The 19,098-nt window shown below is 45.3% G+C and overlaps 3 protein-coding genes across 3 annotated transcripts; all 3 read right to left on the reverse strand.

Annotated features, from left to right (window-relative positions):
* On the reverse strand, positions 1–5,750 carry LOC144326748 (uncharacterized). The gene is made up of 6 exons (XM_077923529.1): positions 4,840–5,750; positions 3,908–4,494; positions 2,107–2,220; positions 1,680–1,772; positions 1,099–1,190; positions 1–198 (listed from the first exon to the last, which is right to left on the reverse strand). The coding sequence occupies exons 1-6, from the start codon at positions 5,748–5,750 to the stop codon at positions 1–3; spliced, it is 1,995 nt and encodes a 664-aa protein (XP_077779655.1).
* Positions 5,751–5,881: 131 nt separating this feature from the next.
* LOC144326749 (uncharacterized) lies at positions 5,882–8,513 on the reverse strand. The gene is made up of 5 exons (XM_077923530.1): positions 7,895–8,513; positions 7,583–7,696; positions 7,032–7,480; positions 6,333–6,821; positions 5,882–5,899 (listed from the first exon to the last, which is right to left on the reverse strand). The coding sequence occupies exons 1-5, from the start codon at positions 8,466–8,468 to the stop codon at positions 5,882–5,884; spliced, it is 1,644 nt and encodes a 547-aa protein (XP_077779656.1). The 5' UTR covers positions 8,469–8,513.
* A 43-nt stretch (positions 8,514–8,556) lies between these two features.
* On the reverse strand, positions 8,557–10,430 carry LOC144326750 (uncharacterized). The gene is made up of 3 exons (XM_077923531.1): positions 9,404–10,430; positions 8,761–9,295; positions 8,557–8,605 (listed from the first exon to the last, which is right to left on the reverse strand). Exons 1-3 carry the CDS (start codon positions 10,428–10,430, stop codon positions 8,557–8,559), a joined length of 1,611 nt encoding a protein of 536 aa, XP_077779657.1.
* Between the last annotated feature and the right edge of the window lie 8,668 nt (positions 10,431–19,098).

A 19,098-nucleotide genomic window follows, 5' to 3' on the forward strand; every position in this document is an offset into this window, starting at 1 on the left:
CTATAAGAAGCCATAATTGTTGGAAGCAACAATTGTTGGCTGGAATTGTTGGCTGATATCTTCACAATCCAGGGACGCCTGAACCCTCTGTTGGCTGTTCCTCCTCCTCCAGCTGAAATCTTGGATGCTCCGGCGCATAAAGTGGGTTTGGTATATGTTGTAAGACCCAGACACAGGATTCTGCAGGCAGTAGATGACCTGCAAGAGATTGCAACACAAGGAAGGGAGAGTGAGCCAGAGGACAAACAGGAATCGGTCAACACTGGTGATAGCCCAGTATACCTGAAGGAGCATCTCCACCCCCATCATCCAGCCCGGACACTGAGGTCCAGCTCTGAGGGCCTTCTGGCGGTTCCCTCACTGCGAGAAGTGAGGTTACAGGGAACCAGGCAGAGGGCCTTCTCGGTAGTGGCACCCGTCCTGTGGAACACCCTCCCAGCAGATGTCAAGGAAATGAACAACTATCTGATCTTTAGGAGACATCTGAAAGCAGCCCTGTTTAGGGATTTTTTTTAAAAAATGTTTGCTGTTTTATTGTATTTTTAATATTTTGTTGGAAGCCGCCCAAAGTGGCTGGGGAAACCCAACCAGATGGGCAGTGTGTGTATATATGTATGTATGTATATATGTACAGTGGTACCTCGCATTACAGACGCTTCAGCTTACAGACGCTTCAGCTTACAGACGCTTCAGTTTACAGACTCCGCTAACCCAGAAATAGTACCTCGGGTTAAGAACTTTGCTTCAGGATGAGAACAGAAATTGTGCAGTGGCAGCAGGAGGCCCCATTAACTAAAGTGGTGCTTCAGGTTAAGAACAGTTTCAGGTTAAGAACAGACCTCCGGAACGAATTAAGTTCTTAACCCGAGGTACCACTGTATTACGTATGCATAAATAATGAAATAAAATGAAATGATTATAGCTGTTACCCAAGACAACCTTCACCAGATGTCTTTTTGTCTGGGAACTTTGGCTTTTTCTAGCTGGAGCCGCACCATACTTTGACTCTCTAACACCCTCCCATATTCCTCTGACGTATCCTGGTCCCTCATGCCCACCACAGCATCTTCTGCAGATGGCAACTTCCCCCACCCTTACCATGCATCCGATGCACATCAGGAGCACGACACAGAGCACAACGGCTGGGCCGAGGAGGAGAGGAAGAGCCCATTGTGGGAATTTATTTCCTGCTGGGTTGAAGAAAAGAGAAAGCATAAATAAAAAGTATCTTTGAAGTAGCTGGAGATAAGGAATGTGCCTAGATATGACTGGGATACGCCCAGCAGTAGGCAAGGCACGATGGCTGATTTATGTTTGAATCCAGGGCTGTGCCTATGGAGAAAGCAAGACCTGCTGGCAACCCCTCAGGTTGTATATAAGTGTAAATAAACCATATATCCTAAAGACACCACAGTCTCCGCTGTGCCTTGTTTTCAAATGAAAACACTAACCCTGGGTAAGCACCTGGAACCCCTGGAATCTCACACCGCTCAGAGATTGGGGCAGCGTGTGACAATATTGTTGTCGTTTAGTCGTGTCCGACTCTTCGTGACCCCATGGACCAGAGCACGCCAGGCACCCCTGTCTTCCACTGCCTCCCGCAGTTTGGACAAACTCATGCTGGTAGCTTTGAGAACACTGTCACTGTTTGGCAATATACTTGAATGAAATAAACTTACCAGCAGTAGTGATAGATGACTGAGACGTTGCTGATGATGATTTTGTGGTAGACACACCATTGGCACCAGATGTTCCAGTGGGGGCGGTTCCAGCTGTTGAACAAATGTATTGTCATGTTAATTTCTGCTGTGCATTCTGTTGTGCCCATTGAATGTGTTCCCCAGCTCTTCAACACGGTATCATCCTTGTTGTGCCTGCCAAGAAATGCTATTTCTGGCATGGTTGTGGTAGTAACACAACAGGAGGTCTTGTTTCTGGCCACAAAAGCAGTAGTAGCTTGGATGGTGAACAGGTGAAAACTTGCTTCCATATATGAAGCTTGAAATGGACTTGTTTGATCTATTTTATTTTGGCATATTTTTTAGGTACTCTTGTCTGAGGTATAGGATCATAAGAAAGAAATATTTAAGAAACAACAATTCTTACCTGTTGTTAGTGTAAGAGTGCTTGGAGTGGCTTCAGCAGATGGTGTTGTGGATTCTGACAGGGGAGTTGCTGATTTCGGCTCTGTTGTAGGAACACTGCCAAAGGTGGTTTGAACTTGAGAAATAAAAATAGTCATAGGAGTAGAAGTAATAGTAGGGTAATCTGAATTAGTCATATACAGTGTAAAGAGATCTGTTTTGATTTTTCCTTATCCATTTCACCACTGTGTCCAGGCAGTGGCCCAGGGACTGCAAGTGTCTCCTGATTCAGATGTCTGGAGAAATAGAGGTGAGTGTCATCAGCATACTGATGGCACCTTGCCCTGAAACTCCTAAGGACCACTCTCAGTGGCTTCATGTAGATATCAGATAGCACTGGAGATAAGGTCACCCCATAACACGGCTGCCAGAGGACCGAAAGAAACCCCAATGCTACTACTCTCTGGGCTTGGTCCTGATGGTAGGATTGGAACCACTGTAATACAGTGCCTCCTAATTCCCATTCCATGGAACTGGTCCAGGATTATACCATGGTCAATGGTATCAAAAGCCAACAAGAGATCAAGAAGCAGGAACAAGGTTGCACCTCCACTGTCCTACTCTCTGCAGAGGTTATCCATCAGGTCAACCAAGGCTGATTCAGTTCCATAGCTAGCCCTGAATCCATACTGGAATGCAACTAGATCTGTGTCATCCAAGGATGCCTGCAGCTACCCCACCATGGTTTTCTCCATCACCTTGGCAATGGACCAATAGCTAAAGGGCTCAGAGTTGGTTTCTTTTGGAGCAGTCACACCACTGCCTCTTTCAATGCAGCAGGGACCACCTCTTCACTCAGCGAAGCATTAACCACACTCTGGATCCAACCAGTCAGCCTCGCTCTGCTAAATTTGGTAAGCCAGGAGGGACAGGGGTCAAGGGAGCGCATGGTCAGATGCATTGCCACCACCACTTGGCCCACATACGACAAAATTAATAGTACAAAATGTCATTGATTGCAGTACGGGGTACTTCATCCAGAGCTGCAACAAATGGAGAGTCAACATCTCTCTGAAGTAGAGCAATTTTATCCTCAAAGTAGCCAGTTGGTCACGGCGGGTCTTCAAGGGCTCCAGAGGTCCCTTCCTCACACTGGGAGTTAGTAGCCGCCGGACTGTCCGCCAGCCAGCTTCTAGAGGACGCCATGCGAGCTACAAAATGTGCCTTTTTCACAGCCCACACTGCCACATGGTAGACACTATTGTGTGTTCTTACCAGTGTTAGGTCAGCTTACGGCGTGACTTGTCCCACCTGCTCTCCAGTCTTCATCCAGCTTGTTTCATAGTCCGAAGCCCCTCAGATTACCAAAGAGCTGCTCAGGCTCCAAAACGCTGGAGGGATCATGTCAACTGTCCATTTCTACTCACCATATAAGAAGATAAGGGCTTTGACAAGATCACCAGCTTTCAGCTTTGGAAAATCCCCCAGAGCATTCTGGAACACATCAGGTTCCATCAGTCTCCAAGGACAGGCAATCTGAACAGGCCACCACCTTTTACAGGTGGAGATGCCACCATTAGTCCAAACTTAACCAGATAATGGTCCAACCATTAGTCCAAACTTAACCAGATAATGCTCCAATCATGACAAGGGAGTTTATTGCACTCCCCTCATATTCACTGCATCCCTCCTACCATCTGGAGCTAGCCCAACAGCAGCCTCTGTTTTGGTGAGTCAAAACATCTTTCAGACACTAACCCTTGGAGGATAAGTCATGAGCAAGCAAAGCAAAGTCATTTTGAATAAACAAAACAAACTCTAACCTGTTGTCAGCATTGAGGTACTTGTGCCTTGAGGAGAGGTTGCATCAGGTGTTGTGGTGGAGTCAGATGAGGGAGTTGCTGATCCCAATTCTGTTGTAGCAGAACGGCTAAGTACAGTTGATGATATAACGGTAGTGGTAGAGGCTTCAGGAGAGGTTCTTTCAGTCACTGTTGAGTCTAACCCTGTTGTAAAAGTACTACTCGTACTAGCTGCAGAGGTTTCAGGGTTGTTTGTTTCAGGTGTAGTGGTGGGCTCAGATTTGGGAGTTGTTGACTTTGTTGTAGCAATACTACCAACTACAGTTGTTGTTATGACGGTACTTGGGGATGTTTTGGAAGTGGTTGTTTCAGGTATTGTGGATTCAGATAGGGGAGTTGTGGACTCCAAAATTGTTGAAGCACCACTACTAGCTTCAGTTCTTCCTATTACTGTTACAAGGGCAGTTTCAAGCACTGTAGTAGATTCCAGTTTGGGAGTTGTGGACTCCATCTTCATTGTAGCTGTAGTACTATCTAAAATGGTCTGTGCAACTGTAGTTGGAGAGGTTTCAGGAATGGTAATTTCTGGTGTTGCAGTGGATTCAGATCTGAGACTTGTGGAGTCCACCCTTGATGTACTGATATCTAAAGTTGTAGGTATAACTGTAATTGGGGAGGTTCTAAAACTGGTAGTTTCAGGGATTGTAGTGGATTCAAATTTTAGAGTTGATGAAGCCAAATTGGTTGCAGCACTACTGTTAACTTCAGTTGTCAGAATGACTGTAGATGGGGTGGTTTCAGCATTGGTGGTTTCTGACAATGTAGTGGATGTAGATTTGGGAGCTGTGTATTCCTCCTTTGTTGTAGGGGTAATAGTATCTAAAGTTGTTGTAGTAACTGTAGTTGGAGAGGTTTCGGTCTTGGTAGTTTCTGGCATTGTAGTTGATTCAGTTGTGGGAGTTGTGGAGTCCATCGTTGTTGTAGCGCTACTAGTATCTAAAGTTGTTGTAGTAACTGTAGTTGGAGAGGTTTCGGGCTTGGTAGTTTCTGGCATTGTAGTTGATTCAGTTGTGGGAGATGTGGAGTCCATCGTTGTTGTAGGGCTACTTGCATCTAAAGTTGTTGTAGTAAGTGTAGTTGGAGAGGTTTCAGGCTTGGTAGTTTCTGGCACTGTAGTTGATTCAGTTGTGGAGTCCATCTTTGTTGTAGGGCTACTTGCATCTAAAGTTGTTGGAGTAACTGTAGTTGGAGAGGTTTCGGGCTTGGTAGTTTCTGGCATTGTAGTTGATTCAGTTGTGGGAGTTGTGGAGTCCATCGTTGTTGTAGTAACTGTAGGTGGAGAGGTTTCGGGCTTGGTAGTTTCTGGCATTGTAGTTGATTCAGTTGTGGAGTCCATCTTTGTTGTAGGGCTACTTGCATCTAAAGTTGTTGGTGTAAGTGCAGTTGGAGAGGTTTCAGGCTTGGTAGTTTCTGGCATTGTAGTTGATTTAGTTGTGGGAGTTGTGGAGTCCATCATTGTTGTAGCGCTACTAGTATCTAAAGTCGTTGGTGCAAGTGTAGTTGGAGAGGTTTTGGGCTTGGTAGTTTCTGGCATTGTAGTTGATTCAGTTGTGGGAGTTGTGGAGTCCATCATTGTTGTAGGGCTACTAGCATCTAAAGTTGTTGTAGTAACTGTAGTTGGAGAGGTTTCAGGCTTGGTAGTTTCTGGCATTGTAGTTGATTCAGTTGTGGGAGTTCTGGAGTCTGTCGTTGTTGTAGCGCTACTAGTATCTAAAGTTGTTGGTGCAAGTGTAGTTGGAGAGGTTTCGGGCTTGGTAGTTTCTGGCATTGTAGTTGATTCAGTTGTGGGAGATGTGGAGTCCATCGTTGTTGTAGGGCTACTTGCATCTAAAGTTGTTGTAGTAAGTGTAGTTGGAGAGGTTTCAGGCTTGGTAGTTTCTGGCACTGTAGTTGATTCAGTTGTGGAGTCCATCTTTGTTGTAGGGCTACTTGCATCTAAAGTTGTTGGAGTAACTGTAGTTGGAGAGGTTTCGGGCTTGGTAGTTTCTGGCATTGTAGTTGATTCAGTTGTGGGAGTTGTGGAGTCCATCGTTGTTGTAGTAACTGTAGGTGGAGAGGTTTCGGGCTTGGTAGTTTCTGGCATTGTAGTTGATTCAGTTGTGGAGTCCATCTTTGTTGTAGGGCTACTTGCATCTAAAGTTGTTGGTGTAAGTGCAGTTGGAGAGGTTTCAGGCTTGGTAGTTTCTGGCATTGTAGTTGATTTAGTTGTGGGAGTTGTGGAGTCCATCATTGTTGTAGCGCTACTAGTATCTAAAGTCGTTGGTGCAAGTGTAGTTGGAGAGGTTTTGGGCTTGGTAGTTTCTGGCATTGTAGTTGATTCAGTTGTGGGAGTTGTGGAGTCCATCATTGTTGTAGGGCTACTAGCATCTAAAGTTGTTGTAGTAACTGTAGTTGGAGAGGTTTCAGGCTTGGTAGTTTCTGGCATTGTAGTTGATTCAGTTGTGGGAGTTCTGGAGTCTGTCGTTGTTGTAGCGCTACTAGTATCTAAAGTTGTTGGTGCAAGTGTAGTTGGAGAGGTTTCGGGCTTGGTAGTTTCTGGCATTGTAGTTGATTCAGTTGTGGGAGTTGTGGAGTCCATCATTGTTGTAGGGGTAGTAGTATCTAAAGTCGTTGGAGTAACTGGAGTTGGAGAGGTTTCAGGCTTGGTAGTGTCTGGCATTGTAGTTGATTCAGTTGTGGGAGTTGTGGAATCCATTGTTGTTGTAGCGCTACTAGTATCTAAAGTTGTTGTAGTAACTGTAGTTGGAGAGGTTTCGGTCTTGGTAGTTTCTGGCATTGTAGTTGATTCAGTTGTGGGAGTTGTGGAGTCCATCGTTGTTGTAGGGCTACTTGCATCTAAAGTTGTTGTAGTAACTGTAGTTGGAGAGATTTGGGGCTTGGTAGTTTCTGGCATTGTAGTTGATTCAGTTGTGGGAGTTGTGGAGTCCGTCGTTGTTGTAGGGCTACTTGCATCTAAAGTTGTTGTAGTAACTGTAGTTGGAGAGATTTGGGGCTTGGTAGTTTCTGGCATTGTAGTTGATTCAGTTGTGGGAGTTGTGGAGTCTGTCGTTGTTGTAGGGGTAGTAGTATCTAAAGTCGGAGTAACTGTAGTTAGAGAGGTTTCAGGCTTGGTAGTTTCTGGCATTGTAGTTGATTCTGTTGTGGGAGTTGTGGAGTCCATCTTTGTTGTAGTGCTACTGGTATCTAAGGTTGTTGTAGTAACTGTAGTTGGAGAGGTTTCAGGCTTGGTAGTTTCTGGCATTGTAGTTGATACAGTTGTGGGAGTTGTGGAATCCATCGTTGTTGTAGCGCTACTAGTATCTAAAGTCGTTGGTGTAAGTGTAGTTGGAGAGGTTTCGGGCTTGGTAGTTTCTGGCATTGTAGTTGATTTAGTTGTGGGAGTTGTGGAGTCCATCATTGTTGTAGGGCTACTAGTATCTAAAGTTGTTGTAGTAACTGTAGTTGGAGAGATTTCGGGCTTGGTAGTTTCTGGCATTGTAGTTGATTCAGTTGTGGGAGATGTGGAGTCCATCGTTGTTGTAGGGCTACTTGCATCTAAAGTTGTTGTAGTAAGTGTAGTTGGAGAGGTTTCAGGCTTGGTAGTTTCTGGCACTGTAGTTGATTCAGTTGTGGAGTCCATCTTTGTTGTAGGGCTACTTGCATCTAAAGTTGTTGGAGTAACTGTAGTTGGAGAGGTTTCGGGCTTGGTAGTTTCTGGCATTGTAGTTGATTCAGTTGTGGGAGTTGTGGAGTCCATCGTTGTTGTAGTAACTGTAGGTGGAGAGGTTTCGGGCTTGGTCGTTTCTGGCATTGTAGTTGATTCAGTTGTGGAGTCCATCTTTGTTGTAGGGCTACTTGCATCTAAAGTTGTTGGTGTAAGTGCAGTTGGAGAGGTTTCAGGCTTGGCAGTTTCTGGCATTGTAGTTGATTTAGTTGTGGGAGTTGTGGAGTCCATCATTGTTGTAGCGCTACTAGTATCTAAAGTCGTTGGTGCAAGTGTAGTTGGAGAGGTTTTGGGCTTGGTAGTTTCTGGCATTGTAGTTGATTCAGTTGTGGGAGTTGTGGAGTCCATCATTGTTGTAGGGCTACTAGCATCTAAAGTTGTTGTATTAACTGTAGTTGGAGAGGTTTCAGGCTTGGTAGTTTCTGGCATTGTAGTTGATTCAGTTGTGGGAGTTCTGGAGTCTGTCATTGTTGTAGCGCTACTAGTATCTAAAGTTGTTGGTGTAAGTGTAGTTGGAGAGGTTTCAGTCTTGGTAGTTTCTGGCATTGTAGTTGATTCAGTTGTGGGAGTTGTGGAGTCCATCGTTGTTGTAGCGCTACTAGTATCTAAAGTTGTTGGTGCAAGTGTAGTTGGAGAGGTTTCGGGCTTGGTAGTTTCTGGCATTGTAGTTGATTCAGTAGTGGGAGTTGTGGAGTCTGTCGTTCTTGTAGCGCCAATAGTATCTAAAGTCGTTGGTGTAAGTGTAGTTGGAGAGGTTTCGGTCTTGGTAGTTTCTGGCATAGTAGTTGATTCAGTTGTGGGAGTTGTGGAGTCCATCATTGTTGTAGGGGTAGTAGTATCTAAAGTCGTTGGAGTAACTGGAGTTGGAGAGGTTTCAGGCTTGGTAGTGTCTGGCATTGTAGTTGATTCAGTTGTGGGAGTTGTGGAGTCTGTCGTTGTTGTAGGGGTAGTAGTATCTAAAGTCGGAGTAACTGTAGTTAGAGAGGTTTCAGGCTTGGTAGTTTCTGGCATTGTAGTTGATTCAGTTGTGGGAGTTGTGGAGTCCATCTTTGTTGTAGCGCTACTAGTATCTAAAGTTGTTGGTGTAAGTGTAGTTGGAGAGGTTTCGGGCTTGGTAGTTTCTGGCATTGTAGTTGATTCTGTTGTGGGAGTTGTGGAGTCCATCTTTGTTGTAGTGCTACTGGTATCTAAGGTTGTTGTAGTAACTGTAGTTGGAGAGGTTTCAGGCTTGGTAGTTTCTGGCATTGTAGTTGATTCAGTTGTGGAATCCATCGTTGTTGTAGCGCTACTGGTATCTAAAGTCGTTGGTGTAAGTGTAGTTGGAGAGGTTTCGGGCTTGGTAGTTTCTGGCATTGTAGTTGATTTAGTTGTGGGAGTTGTGGAGTCCATCATTGTTGTAGGGGTAGTAGTATCTAAAGTCGTTGGAGTAACTGTAGTTGGAGAGGATTCAGGCTTGGTAGTTTCTGGCATTGTAGTTGATTCAGTTGTGGGAGTTGTGGAGTCTGTCGTTGTTGTAGCGCTACTAGTATCTAAAGTCCTTGGTGTAAGTGTAGTTGGAGAGGTTTCGGTCTTGGTAGTTTCTGGCATTGTAGTTGATTCAGTTGTGGGAGTTGTGGAGTCCATCATTGTTGTAGGGGTAGTAGTATCTAAAGTCAGAGTAACTGTAGTTAGAGAGGTTTCAGGCTTGGTAGTTTCTGGCATTGTAGTTGATTCAGTTGTGGGAGTTGTGGAGTCTGTCGTTGTTGTAGCACTACTTGCATCTAAAGTTGTTGTAGTAACTGTAGTTGGAGACGTTTCGGTCTTGGTAGTTTCTGGCATTGTAGTTGATTCAGTTGTGGGAGTTCTGGAGTCTGTCGTTGTTGTAGCGCTACTTGCATCTAAAGTTGTTGGAGTAACTGTAGTTGGAGAGGTTTTGGGCTTGGTAGTTTCTGGCATTGTAGTTGATTCAGTTGTGGGAGTTCTGGAGTCTGTCGTTGTTGTAGCGCTACTTGCATCTAAAGTTGTTGGAGTAACTGTAGGTGGAGAGGTTTCGGGCTTGGTAGTTTCTGGCATTGTAGTTGATTCAGTTGTGGAGTCCATCTTTGTTGTAGGGCTACTTGCATCTAAAGTTGTTGGTGTAAGTGCAGTTGGAGAGGTTTCAGGCTTGGTAGTTTCTGGCATTGTAGTTGATTTAGTTGTGGGAGTTGTGGAGTCCATCATTGTTGTAGCGCTACTAGTATCTAAAGTCGTTGGTGCAAGTGTAGTTGGAGAGGTTTTGGGCTTGGTAGTTTCTGGCATTGTAGTTGATTCAGTTGTGGGAGTTGTGGAGTCCATCATTGTTGTAGGGCTACTAGCATCTAAAGTTGTTGTAGTAACTGTAGTTGGAGAGGTTTCAGGCTTGGTAGTTTCTGGCATTGTAGTTGATTCAGTTGTGGGAGTTCTGGAGTCTGTCGTTGTTGTAGCGCTACTAGTATCTAAAGTTGTTGGTGCAAGTGTAGTTGGAGAGGTTTCGGGCTTGGTAGTTTCTGGCATTGTAGTTGATTCAGTTGTGGGAGTTGTGGAGTCCATCATTGTTGTAGGGGTAGTAGTATCTAAAGTCGTTGGAGTAACTGGAGTTGGAGAGGTTTCAGGCTTGGTAGTGTCTGGCATTGTAGTTGATTCAGTTGTGGGAGTTGTGGAATCCATTGTTGTTGTAGCGCAACTAGTATCTAAAGTTGTTGTAGTAACTGTAGTTGGAGAGGTTTCGGTCTTGGTAGTTTCTGGCATTGTAGTTGATTCAGTTGTGGGAGTTGTGGAGTCCATCGTTGTTGTAGGGCTACTTGCATCTAAAGTTGTTGTAGTAACTGTAGTTGGAGAGGTTTGGGGCTTGTTAGTTTCTGGCATTGTAGTGGATTCAGATTTGAGGGTTGTTGGCTTAAAATTTCTACTAGTCGGTTTTACTGTTGGGAATATCACCTTAACAATATTACCTAGATTTAATCCTGTGAAGATGAATGATGTTTATATCATTTTAAACAAATAGTATTATAGTTTCTAGGGTCTGATCTATTGCCTAGTTCAAACTGTCCAGTCTATAGTAATCACATAATCCCCTTTTTGTGATAAAGATAAGGGATGTTATCTGGACCTTTTTCAACATCTCCCTTCTGACATTTTGTATAAATTTTGAATGATATCTTGCCCTGTCGCCTTATCCTTCAGAAGGGCACTTTCTACTGCACTGGAAGCACTTTCCCCAGTCAGGGATCTTAAGTGAACCAAAAGTTCTCTGCACCTCCTGTTCCAAACCCTTCCCTTTTCGTTTCTGCAAAAGTAGTGGGAGCACAAAGTCAAGGGGCTGCTGTTCAGCCTCTGGATTCTCTTCCTTCTAATCTCCTCCCATCACTTGCCGCAACCTAAAAGCAGCAGTAGCTGCTGTCCTTTGCTGACTTCGTCCAGCACTTACCACCACAAGTTATCAACACAGGAGGGGAACTTGGCATCAATGCATCATTGTCGAGTGTGTTGTATGCAGCTTCAAGAGGAAATTCCCATGACTCCTGAGGCTATTTCTCAGCAAAATCTCCCTGGGGAATGGGGAAGGAAGACTGCACAACACCCTGTATATTCTTTGAGTTAATGCCTAAATTTATATGCACACTTTACCTGGTATATGTGCATTTTTAGCAACGACAAACCTAGACAGCATCTTAAAAAGCAGAGACATCACCTTGCCAACAAAGGTCCATATAGTAAAAGCTATGGTTTTCCCAGTAGTGATGTATGGAAGTGAAAGCTGGACCATAAAGAAGGCTGATCGCCGAAGAATTGATGCTTTTGAATTATGGTGCTGGAGGAGACTCTTGAGAGTCCCATGGACTGCAAGAAGATCAAACGCATCCATTCTTAAGGAAATCAGCCCTGAGTGCTCTCTGGAAGGACAGATCCTGAAGCTGAGGCTCCAATACTTTGGCCACCTCATGAGAAGAGAAGACTCCCTGGAAAAGACCCTGATGTTGGGAAAGATGGAGGGCAGAAGGAGAAGGGGATGACAGAGGACGAGATGGTTGGACAGTGTTCTCGAAGCTACCATTATGAGTTTGACCAAACTGCGGGAGACAGTGGAAGACAGGAGGGCCTGGCGTGCTCTGGTCCATGGGGTGACGAAGAGGCGGACACGACTAAACGACTAAACAACAACAACATGTGCATTTTTGTGCACAGGACATCTCTGGAGAACTGCATTGCAAAATTTGGAGCAGTGGGAATTTTGAAGAAAGGCTGTGCTTCGGTTTGCTTATTGTTTTGGGAAATGCAGATTAGGTGAGTTCGCTGTTAAAGGTGGGCTGAATCGAAGTTCTTCCCAGTCCTCAGTTCTACCTCTGAGACACTACTGGGGATAAAAGAAGGGCGTGTAGGGCCGGGAGAAAACAGATTGAGAAGGCCAATACACATAAGAAAGAGATGAAAGGATGAAAAAGGAATAAAGGTTAAAGGACGAACACACCTCAGAGTAAATAACTTTGAATGAGAGATGAAAAAGGAAGCCTATGCAATCAAAAGCAGATAAATAAAATAGAAATAATAGATAATTATATAGAGACAAATATATAATGTATGACATATAAGAGAAATCTGAGTCAACAGTTTGATGCAACAGCAAAAAAAGCTTATGCGATTCTAGGCTGCAAGAACAGAAGTCTGGGAAGTAATAGTACCACTCTATTCTGCCTTGATCAGACCACACCTGGAGTACTGTGTCCAATTCTGGGCACCACAATTTAAGAAGGATGTTGACAAGTGGGAACGTGTACAGAGGAGGGCGACCAATATGATTAAGGGTCTGGAAACTAAGCCTTATGGGGAACGCTTGAAGGAGCTGGGTATGTTCAGCCTGGAAAAGAGGAGACTGAGAGGAGATAGGATAGCCGTCTTCCAATATCTTAAGGGCTGTCACATGATGTAGGATGGAGCAAGCTTGTTTTCTCTTGCTCTGGAGGGTAGGACTCGAACCAATGGCTTCAAGTTACAAGAAAGGTGGTTCTAAATAAACATTAGGAGGATTTTTCTGGTGGTGAGAGCTATTCAACTGTAGAACATTCCACCTTGTAAGCTGGTGGACTTCCTTTCAATGGATGTTTTTAAACAGAGATGGAGTGTCCATCTGTCAGAGATTCTTTAGCTACGATCCTCGCATTGCAGGAGGTTGGACCAGTTGACCCTTCCAACTCTACAACTCTCCAATTCTACTATTCTATATTTTATACATGATTGACAAGTCAAACCATGGGCTCACCAGAGGTTTATAGCCATCGACTCTTTTGAATAGGCCAGAGGAATGCTCACATTATAATCTTAAAAGCTTCGAGAAAAGTCCACCATACACGGTAGAGAGCCATGGAGAACCCATGATTAATCCAGCTTCTCTTTCCCAGCAGGCCCAGGCCAGCAGTACAAATAATTTAAGGGTCACCCAACAGCTTCCATTTGACGAAGCTGCTTGTTGGAAGATTGAGGGCAGACAATGTTGTTCTTCACACAACACCCAGTTAAACCATGGGAGTCCCTCCCACACGATGCTGTGAGGGCCAGCAACTTTTTAAAAAGGGTTAGATAAGTTTAAGGAATTATAAAGCTATCGACACCTGCTAGCCACAGTTGCTATGTTCTGCCCTGGCCCTCCTTAGCCAAGAACTCCACATGTTTGATAGCAAGCTCTTATAGCAGCTTCCACTGTGCTCTGGATGTGTACACACACCTCTAGCCTCAAGGCAGCTGTCCACAGTTTGGGGCCCTACAGAGCAGTTGCAACAACAGGGAGACCCTGCCCCACTGCTGGCTTATATACCCTCTTATGATGGGTTGTGTGCCCGCAAGCTGAGACTTCTCCTGCACGGATACCACCACTGCTTTTCCCACTTGATGCTCCTCTTGGTTCTAGGAGTCAGTGGGGCAGGGGAAGGTGGGAAGTCTACTGCCCCGTCTGTCAGCTGAAAAGCCTCTTCTTCTTCTGCCACATCTAGCGCACCTTCCTTCATCTCGGATTGCCCTGACTTCTCCCTCCTCCCCTGGCTCCTGCCTTGCAAACAGCGTCCAACCCCATGAATCACTGATCCCCTCTCCTGGGACCTTCTCTGTCCGGGGGCTGCCAGGGCAACAGGTTTATCAACAGGGAGACTCAGAGACTCAAAGTCTAGTCAGCTATTTTACTTAGGAAATTAGGTCCCAGATAAGGCAGGGGGAGAAATTTGATTCAGATTGCCATATCTATCAAGTCTGCATTTCCTGAAACAATATGAAAACCGTAATACAGTCATCCTTTGAAATTCACACTTATCTGAATTTTGCAATCCAGTTCTTCATACAACCTGTGCTTACAAAAGTGCATATATTATGGGGAAAGTGTGTAAAAATGAATTACATGCACAAATGCATTATATTAGGGGAAATTGGTAGCAGAAATGTGTGCATTAGTCAAAAACTGCGTACTAGAAAAGCACACTAGAATGCTGATGAATTTTCAAACGGCTTTTAAAAAATATGTTGCAAATTGCTGCAGAAATATGGAGAACCAAACGTAATGTTTGAAAAATCAGAACTGAAATTCACAGTCCCTTGCACCCTTAGCCCAGAATCATGGTGGTGGTGCGGAACAAAACACCTTACCTCCTTCTGCCGCATGCATGCTCAGAGCAAATATAATCCACAATGCAACCCTGGATGCTTTTTGTATTCCGTTCATTGTGCTTGCTGCATCTGGATGCCAAGTGCTTTGAGAACACTCCTCTGCCTTATATAGCTTCTGAAGCACTTGAAGTATGCCTCATTTGGGGCTTACAGGTGTTGCTCCAAAGCTGTAACATCGCCTTTTGATCAGAAGGTGTGGCCTGCTGAGCTCATGTCATGTATTTTCGGGCCTAATGAAGTGTACACAAAAGACTGGGCTGGGAAAGAACGATTAATATACCTTGGATTGTTTATCTGCCTCATCACAGGCCCTGTATCTGATTATTTTTAGACATGTTGTCCTTGGCAATCAATTGAGGGGAAGTGGATTTAGTGACTTTCATGAGTCCTAAATGATGGGGCAAGAGCTCTTGCCAATACTGAACATTGTGTACGTAAGTAGGCTTTGAAAGGTGGTAACGGAGGATGGTTTGTAGCAGAAGTCAGAGGGGTGGAGGACTGGATGTGGCAGGTGCAAGGTACTGAAGCGGTGATTGGGTGGAGGGGTGCACCAATGAAAAGAGGATGGAGGAATGGTGAAAGTTACATGTCCTATATACATTATGAGCCTGTGTGATATTTGAGATCATCATAATGTTCATGTTGTCCTCACGTGAGTGTCCTGTGGATGGCAACTTGTCAGGGACCGTGAGGAGGAGGACTGCACTGAGGAAGAATGGTGGGAGCCACCCCTTCCCCCTGATCCTGAATCTTCTCAGGAGCAGGACAGTATAGATTTGGAACAATGGTTTGCAGAGGGGCATAGTTCAGAAGGCAGAAGCTGGATGGGGAACAGCTAGGAGAAGAAACACTGGAAGAGAGCGGGTGAACAGATTCACAGTCTCTGGATGGCTTTCACCCCCCTTCCCTAAAGACAGAGAGCTCAGAAACTGTTAGAACAGAAAGTGCAGAGGGTACAAACTCAGATTACAAGATGTGGGAGTGATGTAGATTAATAGGGATGGAGGGAGGAGTGACTCTTAATTGGGAGCACCGCCATTCTGCAAAGACATGTTCTTTGGTCTCTCGCTGTGATTATTAAAGAACCTAACTGGTAAGACGTTTCTTTCATTTGATCTTCTTATTTACTGCTGGGGGGGGGGGGGAGCTGATTCCCCGAAGCCTGACACAACTGGGGAGAGGCCTTGGGGGGGGGGGTTACACCCCAACAGTAGAACACCCTCCTAAGAGTGATCCACCTAGCACCTTCCTTGTTATCTTTCCACAGATGGCGCCAGAGAGGGGGGCACACACAAGATTTCCCAGTGCAGACTCTGTGTTGACGCTGCTCAGCCTTTACATACCTTGTGTCGCAGAAAAGGCCACTAGTCTCCAGTGAAAATCTCAGCTCAAGCATCCATGACAGACGACCATCCAACCTCTGCTCTGAAGCCTCCAAGGAAGGAAAGTCCGTCACGTTCCATTGCTGAACAGCTCTTACTGTCAGAAAGTTCTTCCTAATGTTCAGTTGGAATCTCCTTTCTTGTAACTTGACTCCAATGTTTTATGAAGGGTTAGTTCGATGTTCTATTTTACTCTTAGATTTTATGACTAGTAACAGTTCTGTACTCTTATTCTTAGCATCTGTTGTGAAACCAGTGTGTGAGTGGTCCTTTGTACTGTACCCAGGACAATTACAAAGTGAACTTCTTTGTCCTGAGGGAATTTATGACCAGATTCACATACATTAACCCAAGTATAGCTTGCGATGTCTGCACTATTGTACCAGCTCACACTTGCTTTGCCTCTCCTTTCCAGGAGTTTTCGATCAGTACAGGTCAGCAGTTAGGCCATGGTTTGGCTCAGTATGCTATCCGAACCATGAGTTGTGGTTAATGTCCCTCCTCTTTCACCAGGGCCTCTAACTATCAGCTGAACCTTGGTTAAGGCGCAAAGATTTTAATCGTGATCCCAGCTTTGAATAACATGCTAAGCCAAAACTTGGTTTAGCTGCCATCGCACACAGAGCTAAAAAGCCCAGGGAGGGGGAAAGTGGCTGTAATCGCCTCCCTGAGAACCAGCACATTCTTACTGAACCATGGTTGAGCTTAGCATGACGTGCAAACATGGTCAATGAGTCCTGATAGAAGGAGAGAGAAAGGAGGTCCTTCCCACTGAGATCTTGTCCAACAGGTCTGCTCACCTTCCCCGGTGGGCGGTGTTGCGGCTGGGCATCTGGGACTTCTCAGTGATCCAGCTGGGGGGGAAGACGGATGCTGCCCTCATTGCACTGACTCCCAGCTGTGTCACATGCCCGGTTGTCCAATCAGCTGGGGGCTTGGTTGCAGGCTGTTTTAACCACTGCACGGCTGGAGGGCTTCCTCCATTCGCCTCCTTGCTGGATCTCCCAGCCCACCCGCCCTGCTTTTATGCGTTGCTATAACAGCTACTTTGCTATGGACCGCCATATTGGCTGCCATATTGGTGGGGCCGGGTAGGAATTTTTCCACTTGACAGATTGGCACCAGGCATTTGATTTTTGCATACCTTGTAGCAATCATCACAACTTTGTAAGCTTGGGCATTGGGAAAGCGTTTAATGGAGGGGAGGTTGTAGCGTCCGCCTACCCCTCCTCAATAAGAGTATCCTGTAAAAGGGATCAGGGTGTGTGGCTCCTGTCCGAAGCTTGGACGTGGGCTAGGGCCATGCCACAAACCCAACAGGGACCCTGCAGGGTGCCCCTGTTTGACATATGTTATAGGGCAGCCCTGTTTAGGGAAGCTTTTAATATTTGGTGAATTATTGTATTTTAATGTTTTGCTAGAAACCACCCAGAGTGGCTGGGGAAACCCAGCCAGATGGGTGGGGTATAAATAATAAATTATTACTACTACTACTGCAGACGGGCAGGAGTCAGGATATAGCCTAGTTTCACCCAATGCCTAAGTCAAACCGCTCACATCTGTAACCAATAAAGTTGTGGCCTAATTTATCCCATAGACCTAAATATTCATGGCCGTGGGTTTATTGTGGAGCCTGGGGCCTTGGCGCACATCTCTGAAAGCAGCCCTGGGAGCTATAAAGACTCTAGAGGGGAGTAACCAGAATCTGGTGACAGATTCTAAACAAGCAAAATATTGCTGTCCCAACTCATTACTTGTTTTAAAAAATAATGGGTACCCAAAACAAGTTTTACTTAATCATAAAATGGTAGATTCCAGTGACACACTCACCCAAATAAATTATTCTCTCTGCCCAACACTCCCAGCGCACTGGCCAGAAATGTAAACTGAAACCAATTTCTGGAAGACAACTAACAGTAGGCCCAAACTGAAATTAAGGTGCTTAAGAAAGCTGCTGACTGAAGACCAATTTTCTTCATTTGTTTATTTTAGACAATTATATATTGTTCATTAAAAGACTGAAGTAGGCTAAAGCAGAGGTTAGGAACCTGAAGCTCTCTAGGCGTTGCTGGATAGCAGCTCCCAACATCCCTGAACACTGGCTCGCCTTCTGCCTGTCAGCTGTTGTGATGCTGGTGAAAGGAGGTCAGGTAAGCGTTGCCTCCTTGCCCTCCCACACGAATCCTGGACCCACGCATTTCAGCTATACCCATTTCATTGACAGTCAACCCATTACCTTCGTAAATTGTGATTCCTCAAACACTGTCATGTTTGGCTTCTCCCAGTTAAAAAAAACCTCCCTCCGCAAGACTCCTTACAAACATAGATAACCTTTACAGTAAAACTAGGTGACACTGCTGCACACTGCCCCATTCTTTGAGGGGTGCAAGTTTCCAAGGGTTTCAGGTGCTGACCCAGGGTTCGTGTGCCCTTTTGGAGACTGTGGTGTCTTTATGATATATGGCATATTTACACAGGTATCCAGCCTGAGCATACAAACGGAGGGGTCTGCAGCACCGGCATCCCAAAAGGGTCTTCGTTCTCCCATAGCTGTAGCCTTGGATCCAGAGAGAAATCAAACATCTGACCCTCTTTCCATATTACTTCTAGTTCACATCTCAGCCCCCTTTCAAATCTAAACTCTGGCTTTCTCCTTCTAACTATCTCTGAGTTGTCATATTGCACAGATCCCCCTTCCCTTCCCTTCCCTTCCCTTCCCTTCCCTTCCCTTCCCTAATGGCCCATTGCCCAGGTGATCACCTTATCAGGAAGCTAAGCCTGGCTTATATTTTAACACTTGCTGGGGTTAGTGGGGTCTGACACCTGAACTCACATGACAATACATTCACTCCCTATTTGTTCCCCATTTGTTGTTATTTTCGTTTACACACTTGTTACAATGGTGGGTGTGTTCTGTATCAGCACAATAGCATGGGAGAGGAGTTAGTGGGATTTAACCCTTTGCCACTCACTCACTGTGGTTCTGATCCAGATCCCCTTTCGCATACCTGCAATTTACATGCCGGGTGGGGGAGGGAATCCCATTTGCTTCAAAGGGGTCCCCCCCCCCATGTATATTTCAGGTATTGGAGAGGGTGGGAAACAAAGTGAATCAGAACCACAGTGGGGGGAGGCAAAGGGTTAAAACCCACTATATCCCATGGAGCTCATCCTAATCTCTTTTTCCGCTGTGGTGGCAATTTGTATAAAGTAAGGGCTCAGATCAGTAGCTAATTTATCGTCTACTTTGGCACTTAAAGGAGCCCTGACCATTAGGTCCAGTCGTGGCCGACTCTGGGGTTGCGGCGCTCATCTTGCTTTATTGGCCAAGGGAGCCGGCGTACAGCTTCCGGGTCATGTGGCCAGCATGACTAAGCCGCTTCTGGCGAACCAAGCAGCGCACGGAAATGCCGTTTACCTTC

The sequence above is a fragment of the Podarcis muralis genome, chromosome 2 (genome assembly GCF_964188315.1).
Source record: "Podarcis muralis chromosome 2, rPodMur119.hap1.1, whole genome shotgun sequence".
NCBI lineage: Eukaryota > Metazoa > Chordata > Lepidosauria > Squamata > Lacertidae > Podarcis > Podarcis muralis.

What these genes read in the sequence shown, in the direction of transcription:
- LOC144326748 (XM_077923529.1), bottom strand. Translation starts at nt 5,750, where the DNA reads ATGGACTCCACATCTCCCACAACTGAATCAACTACAATGCCAGAAACT. An exon ending in GTCATCTATCACTACTGCTG is followed by an intron (nt 1,191 to 1,679) that starts GTAAGTTTATTT and finishes TCTTCAACCCAG; the next exon opens with CAGGAAATAAATTCCCACAA. An exon ending in TGATGTGCATCGGATGCATG is followed by an intron (nt 199 to 1,098) that starts GTAAGGGTGGGG and finishes AATCTCTTGCAG; the next exon opens with GTCATCTACTGCCTGCAGAA.
- LOC144326749 (XM_077923530.1), bottom strand. Translation starts at nt 8,468, where the DNA reads ATGATGGACTCCACAACTCCCACAACTGAATCAACTACTATGCCAGAA. An exon ending in AACGACTTTAGATACTAGTA is followed by an intron (nt 7,697 to 7,894) that starts GCGCTACAACAA and finishes CTCCACCTACAG; the next exon opens with TTACTACAACAACGATGGAC. An exon ending in TCCAACAACTTTAGATGCAA is followed by an intron (nt 7,481 to 7,582) that starts GTAGCCCTACAA and finishes CAACAACTTTAG; the next exon opens with ATGCAAGTAGCCCTACAACA.
- LOC144326750 (XM_077923531.1), bottom strand. Translation starts at nt 10,430, where the DNA reads ATGGACTCCACAACTCCCACAACTGAATCAACTACAATGCCAGAAACT. An exon ending in TACAACAACTTTAGATGCAA is followed by an intron (nt 9,296 to 9,403) that starts GTAGTGCTACAA and finishes CTCTGACTTTAG; the next exon opens with ATACTACTACCCCTACAACA. An exon ending in ACAATGCCAGAAACTACCAA is followed by an intron (nt 8,606 to 8,760) that starts GCCCGAAACCTC and finishes CTCCGACTTTAG; the next exon opens with ATACTACTACCCCTACAACA.